Source organism: Muntiacus reevesi, chromosome 9, assembly GCF_963930625.1.
Source record: "Muntiacus reevesi chromosome 9, mMunRee1.1, whole genome shotgun sequence".
Classification (NCBI taxonomy): domain Eukaryota; kingdom Metazoa; phylum Chordata; class Mammalia; order Artiodactyla; family Cervidae; genus Muntiacus; species Muntiacus reevesi.
In genome coordinates this window covers 53,972,300-53,981,437 of record NC_089257.1, presented here as the reverse complement: position 1 = coordinate 53,981,437, position 9,138 = coordinate 53,972,300, and the positions used below count along the sequence as shown (strand labels likewise).

At 40.6% G+C, this 9,138-nt stretch overlaps 1 protein-coding gene across 2 annotated transcripts in view; it reads left to right on the top strand.

Moving 5' to 3' along the window:
* The first annotated feature begins 5,611 nt into the window (after window positions 1-5,611).
* Window positions 5,612-9,138, top strand: part of COPB1 (COPI coat complex subunit beta 1) — a 35,179-nt gene continuing 31,652 nt past the window's right edge. Inside the window, exons 1-2 of one of the 2 annotated variants that reach the window (XM_065944316.1) lie at window positions 5,612-5,714; window positions 6,506-6,617. In XM_065944316.1, coding sequence (XP_065800388.1) covers window positions 6,527-6,617 — 91 coding nt within the window. In that variant the 5' untranslated portion in view covers window positions 5,612-5,714; window positions 6,506-6,526. Of the gene's footprint in view, window positions 5,715-6,458; window positions 6,618-9,138 lie in introns of both variants that reach the window. The other variant, XM_065944315.1, reaches the window with a different exon arrangement.

Sequence of the window (9,138 nt, the reverse complement as noted above, 5' to 3'; positions counted from 1 at the left end):
CCATTATTCCTATGAACTGTGTATGTAAATACTGCAGTACAATTTTTATCTTGCTGCTGCTGCCAAGTCACTTCAGTCGTGTCTGACTGTGTGTGACCCCATAGACGGCAGCCCACCAGGCTCTGCTGTCCCTGGGATTCTCCAGGCAAGAACACTGGAGTGGGTTGCCATTTCCTTCTCCAATGCATGAAAGTGAAAAATGAAAGTGAAGTCACTCAGTCGTGTCCGACTCCTAGCGATCCCATGGACTGCAGCCAACCAGGCTCCTCCATCTATGGGATTTTCCAGGCAAGAGTACTGCAGTGGGTTGCCATTGCCTTCTCCACAATTTTTATCTTAGATCATACAAAATGAAATTACAGGAAGTCTGTTTTTAAAAAAGCCAGGGACTTCCCTGGAGGTACTCTGGTTAGGCCTCCTACACTTCCCCTGTAGGGGATGCAGGTTCAATCTCTGGTCAGGGAACTAACATCCCACAAACCCTGTGGCACAGCCAAAAAATAAAAGACAAAGCCCGTAATCCAGAATTTTACTGCTCAGAAGCCCAAAGGAGTTATTTTCTGAGATTCATATCTTTCTAGAGAGGAACAGTTCACTTATAGATAGGCAACTTGGATATTAGACATAATTCTACTAATTAGCTGCTTTTGACTTTGAGCAGTTGACTTAACCCTGCTTTAGGGAAATCCAGGCAAGAATACCAGAGTAGGTAGCCATTCCCTATTCCAAGGGATCTGCCTGACCCAGGGATCAAACTCAGGTCTCCTACATTGCAGGCAGATTCTTTACCATCTGAGCCACCAGGGAACTCCACTTATAACTAAATACAGGAATGTGGAGATATTGGTCTCCACTCTGGAATCAGCTTCAAGAACCTGCCATTTGAGCTTGCAATGAACCCACCAGTGCCATTTGACCTACAGTGAAGTTGTGTCAAACTCATGAAACACAAACACAAAACAGAAAGGGAGTCATACCACCTGTCTCCAGACTCAGCGGGTGTACTGATCTGTATTGTACTTTGGGGGAAATTTTAGTAATTTTTTTCAGTATGTAATTTTAGTCTGGCACACTGACTTTAGAACTTAAAATCCTCCCCACCCCAATAAGATTTGATTCTACTTGTACAGAGTTCATTTTGATGCCTTTTCATGTTTTATCCAGTGCGTTATACTCAGTCATTCCATTTAGTCTGTGTTAAATAATAACATTCTTAATAATATCTTCATAAAACCTATCACTTTGATATAAGGATAACATTTAATTCACTTTGAATTTATTAGGCATCCATATATGCATCTTTGAAGAACTGGTATAGTTATAAATAAGATGCAGTAAAGTAGGTAACAGGGTTCATCCCAGTTTTTTCAGTATTGAACCATTTTGTGATTTGGGGGACAAGTCCCTTTTCTCTAGACCTTGATTTTCTAGACATCTAAAATTTTCAATTCTTATATAACAGGTTCTTGTTCTCAATTTATAATTGAAAAAGCATTCAAAATGATATAATTACATGCTAGATAAAAAGAAGTCCCAAAACAAAGTGCATGTTATAACAAGTGAGGAAGAATTAGGCTCTATAGGATCCTGATACCTGTTAATAAACTCTGTATTTAATACACAATGGAATATTCAGTTCAGTTCAGTTCAGTTCAGTTGCTCAGTCATGTCTGACTCTTTGCAACCCCATGAATCGCAGCATGTCAGGCCTCCCTCTCCATCACCAGCTCCTGGAGTTTACTCAAACTCATGTCCATCGAGTCGATGATGCCATCCAGCCATCTCATCCTCTGTTGACCTCTTCTCCTCCTGCCCCCAATCCCTCCCAGCATTACTCAGCTATTAAAAAGAATGCATTTGAATCAGTTCTAATGAGGTGGATGAAACTGGAGCCTATTATACAGAGTTAAGTAAGTCAGAAAGAAAAACACCAATACAGCATAATAATGCATATGTGTGGAATTCAGAAAGATGGTAATGATGACCCTATATGCAAGACAGCAAAAGAGACACAGATGTAAAGAACAGACTTTCGGATTCTGTGGGAGAAGGTGAGGTTGGGATGATTTGAGAGAATAGCATTAAAACATGTATACTACCATATGTGAAATAGATTGCCAGTCCAGGTTTGATGCATGAGACAGGGCACTCAGGGCCAGTGCACTGGGATTACCTGGAGGGATGGGATGGGGAGGGAGGTGAGATGGAGGTTCAGGATAGGGAACACATGTACACTGATGGCTGACTCATGTCAATATATGGCAAAAACCACTACAATATTATAAAGTAATTAGCCTCCAATTAAAATAAGTTAATTTAAAAAATATATACAATAATGTATATACACTGGCAATTACAATTTTCAGTGCAGACTCAAACTGCTGAGCTTTTGTTATTGCTAAGTTTAGTTTTTAATGCCTTTGGGGTCATTTCATGCTGGTAGATTGCCACTTCTTGAGAGGTGGACTTGGAAACCAGGTAACTGCGTTTGAGAAAATTCCATATTAAAAATAAAGAGAAATAGAATAACTTGTTGTACACATAGCTTGGGTTGATCTCAAGGGAATTAACCTTAAGTGAAAAACAAAGCCAAACTAAAAGGTTACATTGTGTAATTCACTTATATTGCATTCTTGAATGACAAAATTACATACATGGGGACCAGGTTAGTAGTATCCAGGGGTTAAGGAGGGAAGGGACAGTGACAAAAGGTGGTAGGAGGGAGCTTTGTAATGGAATTATTAGTGGTGATCATATGAATCTTAGCATGATATAATTGCCCAGAACTAAATACACAATGAGTACATGTAAAACTGGTAAAATATGAAGGAGGACTGAATTGTATCAATGTCAATTTTCTAGATTTGATATTGTACTATAGTTATACTAACAGAAGCAGAAGATATTAAGAAGAGGTGGCAGGAATACACAGAAGAACTGTACAAAAAAGATCTTCACGACCCAGATAATCATAATGGTGTGATCACTCACCTTGAGCCAGACATCCTGGAATGTGAAGTTAAGTGGGCCTTAGAAAGCATCACTACAAACAAAGCTAGTAGGGGTGATGGAATTGCAGTTGAGATATTAGAAATCCTGAAAGATAATGCTGTGAAAGTGCTGCAGTCAATATGCCAGCAAATTTGGAAACTCAGCAGTGGGCACAGGACTGGAAAAGGTCAGTTTTCATTCCAATCCCAAAGAAAGGCAATCCCAAAGAATGCTCAAACTACCGCACAATTGTACTCATCTCACACACTAGTAAAGTAATGCTCAAAATTCTCCAAGCCAGGCTTCAGCAATACGTGAACCGTGAACTTCCAGATGTTCAAGCTGGTTTTAGAAAAGGCAGAGGAACCAGAGATCAAATTGCCAACATCCGATGGATCATCGAAAAAGCAAGAGAGTTCCAGAAAAACATCTATTTCTGCTTTATTGACTATGCCAAAGCCTTTGACTGTGTGGATCACAATAAACTGTGGGAAATTCTTAAAGAGATGGGCATACCAGACCACCTGACCTGCCTCCTGAGAAATCTGCATGCAGGTCAAGAAGCAATAGTTAAAACTAGACATGGAACAACAGACTGGTTCCAAACAGGAAAAGGAGTACGTCAAGGCTGTATATTGTCACCCTGCTTATTTAACTTATATGCAGAGTACATCATGAGAAACGCTGGGCTGGAAGAAGCACAATCTGGCATCAAGATTGCCGGGAGAAATATCAATAAACTCAGATATGCAGATGACACCACCCTTATGGCAGAAAGTGAAGAGGAAGTAAAAAGCCTCTTGATGAAAGTGAAAGAGGAGAGTGAAAAAGTTGGCTTAAAGCTCAACATTCAGAAAACTAAGATCATGGCATCTGGTACCATCACTTCATGGGAAATAGATGGGAAACAGTGGAAACAGTGTCAGACTTTATTTTTTTGGACTCCAAAATCACTGCAGATGGTGACTGCAGCCATGAAATTAAAAGATGCTTACTCCTTGGAAGGAAAGTTTTGACCAACCTAGACAGCATATTGAAAAGCAGAGACATTACCTTGCCAACAAAGGTCCATTTAGTGAAGGCTATGGTTTTCCCAGTGGTCATGTATGAATGCAAGAGTTGGACTATGAAGAAAGCTGAGCACCGAAGAATTGATGCTTTTGAACTGTGGTGTTGGAGAAGACTCTTGAGAGTCCCTTGGACTGCAAGGAGATCCAACCAGTCCACCCTGAAGGAGATCAGTCCTGGGTGTTCATTGGAAGGACTGATGCTGAAGCTGAAACTCCAATACTTTGGCCACCTGATGCTAAGAGTTGACTCATTGGAAAAGACCCTGATGCTGGGAGGGATTGGGGGGCAGGAGGAGAAGGGGACAACAGAGGATGAGATGGCAGGATGGCATCACCAACTCAATGTACATGAGTTTGAGTAAACTCCGGGAGTTTGTGATGGACAGGGAGGCCTGGTGTGCTGCGATTCATGGGGTCGCAAAGAGTTGGACACGACTGAGCGACTGAACTGAACTGTTATACAAGATTTTTTTTTTTACAATTTTAAGAATCTAGGTGAAGAATATATGGGATCTCAAGAAAAATAGTTTTAATAAAACGAATGATAGGGTTTGTGGTATATTTTGGGTTCTCAAAGAATTTACTTTTTGTCTGATGATTCTAGAAAGAACAAACCTCAAAATAGCTGGATTCTGGACAGAGAGGCACTGTTTATGTTCTATCTCCCAGAGGTGAGCCTGTTTATGTCAGGTTCTATCAGGTCTCTTTGTAGTCACAATATTTTGCTTCAGGCCTCAAGGAAGTTTTTATTATTAATGATTGATTGGTCAGAAAATCTTGCGGGGGGTGGAGGGGAGGTGGGGAGTGTGCACATTTGCACACTTAAATGTGCAAAATCGAAGGTACTACGGCTGATTGTAGCTCTAACAATTAGGTCTTTGGAAACAGGTAAAATCCTTTAAAACAATGACTGTCAATCTTCCTTTATGCATTAAAAATTTTAATCTATGTTCTTTTAAAGGATTATGAAAGGGACCGTTACTAAACAAAGACCAGAAATCATAACCAGTGTGACTTTGACGTTCAAGCAACTCCAGCCTAACTGCAGAGGCAGAGGCGTTAAGAACTGAAATGGATCTTCATACAATCTAGTGTCTCTTGGACGAGCTGAAGTTACTTCCTCAAATTGTATTTAGTTACTTTCCCAGTTTATTAGTGGGTGAGCTAGAAAAGGGATTCCAGCTCCCAGGATAGCATTATTTCCCACTAGGCCATCAGTCCTGTAAAATGTTTTTCCCTCGAGTCCAAGCACTCCCACTCCTCCTTTGGCTGCTGTGGAGTTTCTGGCAGAAAATACAATTTCTAACTTGCGTTTAAATGACCTCAACGCCTAATTCAGGCTTGTAGGGAAAACTTAGCTTGTAGTTCCAGTCTCCTCTTCGGCCTGAAGCAGCCAACGATAAGAAAACAGGAAGAGGTTTTACAGTTCCTTCGGAACTAGAAACGCTTGCGACGCCCTGGCGCGCGCAGGCGCAGGACCGAGAGGGCTTGTCCTCTCTGAGTTGCCGTAGGCGCTAGGTGGCTGCGGCCTGGGTCGGCTCCCCACCCCCTTCCACGTCAGCGGAGGACTCTGCGGATCCGCCGCTGCTGCTGCGGGCTGGAGCTGGAGTCTGCGGTTCCGCCGTTGCCCCAGCTGCTGCCCCTCGGAGTCAGGTAACGGCCTACAAACCCCCTCATCTTGGAGGCGCTCTCTGGGCCGGGCAGAGTCGGAGGAACTGGGCTCTAGCGGGAGATTCGCAAGGGGAGCGACTAGGCCGCTAGCGTCCGGGCCTGGCGAAGTGGAGTGTAGGGCTGGAAAGCTCTGAGCGGGCCGCCCCATCCCGGCCTGCCTGCTGGCCGGAGGTCTTCTCCCTCCCAGGCCCTCGGCGCTCGCCAGTCCCGGTGGGGCTTCCTTTGCAGGAGAGAAGGAACCGGGAAGGGGCGTGGGGGTGCAGAGCACCAGAGCACCAGTTGAGGGACTCCTGGTCCACAGAGTCGGGTCGCAAGGATGAACGTATTAGAGCGCAGCAGGGGTTTTAGCAGAGTATTTTTGCACGGGCTCTTTTTAAGTTCAGAAGTTCAGATTGTGTATTATGTTTAAAAATCACTTATATCGTGATGGGGTGGGGCTGGGGGACTTGTCACTGTATTGTGGGCTTTAATTCTGTTGTACAGCTTTCCAGACTCTGGGCGGGGTTGTGGGGTGGGAGATAATGTAACTTAGGCCAAGGCTGACAAGTGTGTATTTTAATACATCAGGATTTATTTCTATGCAACGTAATATAGATTGACCCTCCCTGTCTAATGCTTTAAGATTCATAAGCCAAGCTGAATGAACTTTAGACAGAAAAGATCACGATAGTTACTGGTTCTGTTTTTGTTTTTTCGGTCGTGATATGTTTGTATTTCTTTTTCTAGGTTTTTTTTTTTTTTTTGCATCTGTTATCTTTAAATCTTGTATCCAGAGTTGGCTGTAACCGGGAACCATGACGGCTGCCGAGAACGTATGCTATACGTTAATTAACGTGCCAATGGACTCAGAACCACCGTCTGAAATTAGCTTAAAAAATGATCTAGGTAAATGTTGATAATATTTTGAAAATGAAAGTAAAAAGCTCACTTGCATTTCAAGTTCCTTTATAATTAGAAACACGTAATTTTTTTTTTAGGATCTCTTCAATAAAACTTTGTAAAAATGGAAATGTGTTATTTAGGCCTGTAATATTGGTTTTTGGAAATAAAAGAACATCTCAGCTTAGCTTATAGCATGGTGGGGTGGGGCTAAATAAATGTAGTGCTTTAGTTTTTAGCTATTCCTCAAGATAACAATGGCTTGTTTAAATGTAGCTGACAGTTCTCTGTAGATAACAGACTGAGAGTGTGTATTAGAATGTTTTAATTTCTTTGTGCACTTAGCTTCATATTACTTAGCTTGTTCTTTTAGTTTTACTGCCTGTTGAACAAATGAAGTCAACACTGGAACATATATATGTTTTCTCAGAAGCATTTAAGCTTTTGATTTTTAAAGCATTTATGCAAAGAAGAAAATCTATTTCTGAATTTTTAAAATGTGTACTGTATCTCCTTTTTGTGAGTGATTCTGTCAAAAATTTTTTAAAGTAATACACTTTGCAAGATAATAATTCTTGCTTAATTGAACTAATAAAAATAAGTTTTACTTAAACTGATAACTACTGTTTAAAACAGATGAGGGAAAGTTACACTTCAAATCTTGATAGTATCTTTTAGAAGATAGTTTACAGTTTGAAAGGAGATGATATTTTAGTTGCATGTTCCCACTCTTAATCAGCAGTAATGGAATATCTTGTGATTTTAGATTACATTTTATTCGGTTTCTATTGAGGCCTATTTCTAGAGAAGGAAAAATAAATATTTTTTTATGGCATTTAAGCTGATCTTCATTTACAAAAACCACACATACTGTATTTCCTTTTTCCCCCCATATTCATGTAAGAGAGTAGAATGGAATACAAATTGAATAAACTTTCATTACTCTTTTTTTCTAATTTCAAAATCTTCAAATTTTCATAATTTAAAGGTTTTCACTTTTAAACCTCCCAAATACTTAAGTTTATTGGTGGGTGATAAGGTAAAGGACAAACTTGTCCTTAACTGTAAAAATACTCTTTTCTTAACTACTCTTCACCTACCAAGTAACTAAATAAGTAGTCTTGAATTTTAGGTTTATTTTTTACTGTATTTCAATAGAGTTGAGATGAAAAGATTTAGACATAGGTTTCAGTTTGAATAACAAGTAGTTTTGTTTGGTGAAATACTAATATGGTTTAATTTCACTTTACCTTTGATCACTGGATGACTATACATTTCCTGGAGTATATTTTGGTGAATTAAATTGATATTTAAAACTCTATTTTTCATAAAGGAGAATAAGCTCTGAAAATTTTGAGGATGTGAAAAGAAGCATTCTTCACCTCAATTTGAATTGTTAGAATAAATGGAAATAAGGATTGGGGAACTTGAAATAAATGGTGTCGATTTTTTACAAGTTTACTAATAAACTTACTTTTAAAACTTTTTAACCTTTAGTTGCAAGTGGATTTTTTAGGATTTTCCCTGGTAGTCCAGTGGCTAAGATTCCATGCTCACAATGCAGGAGGGGCTGGATTTGATCCCTGATCAGGGGACTAGATCCCACATGCTGCAACTAAGAGTTCACATGCTGCAACTAAGACCCAAAGCAGCCAAATAAATAAATACATATTAAAAAAACAAAAAGCTGAAGATCTGCCCAGATTAATGCTTAACTTCATCCTTTTACATTTGTTCATTTCTTGATTTAATATGGCACACAGTTGTTTTTTTTTTTTTTTTTCCGTGTATAGCAGGGCATATAATACTGTGAAGCATGGAGAGATGCACAAGAAGTTAGTCTGTTTTAAACAAAAATACTGATACTTATAAGGCTTCCCTGGTGGCTCAGTCGGTGAAGAATCTGCCTGCAATGTGGGAAACCTGGCTTTAATCCCTGGGTCAAGAAGATCCCCTAGAACAGGGAATGGCAACCCACGCTTGTATTCTTCCCTGAAGAATTCCGTGGACAAAGGAGCCCGGCGAGCTACTGTCCATGGAGTTGCAGAGAGTTGGACAGTCAGACACAGCTGAGCATAACACTTTTCCCCTTCACATTGACACTTATGGTGTAACTTTGGCAGTAACCCGAACTGTGTTCCATTCTTTTAAAGAGATTGTTTATTTATTTAGTTTTGGTTGCACTGGTCTTTGTTGCTTCTCACAGGCTTTCTCTGACTGCGGGGAGGTTGGGAGGGCGGCTGCTCTTGGTTGCTGTGCGCTGGCTTTTCATTGCAGTGGTTTCTCTTGACAAGCATGGACTCCAGGCACACTGGCTTCAGTAGTTGTGGCTCACAAGCCCTAGAACTTGGGCTCAGTAGTTGTGGCTCGGGCTTAGTTGCTCTGAGACTTGTGGAATCTTCCTGGACCAGGGTTCGAACCCGTGTCCCCTGCGTTGGCAGGCAAATTCTTATCCATTGTATCACTGGGAAGTCCTGTGTTGTATTTTTAATGCATACCTTAAATTCGTCAGTATTCAGTATACTTG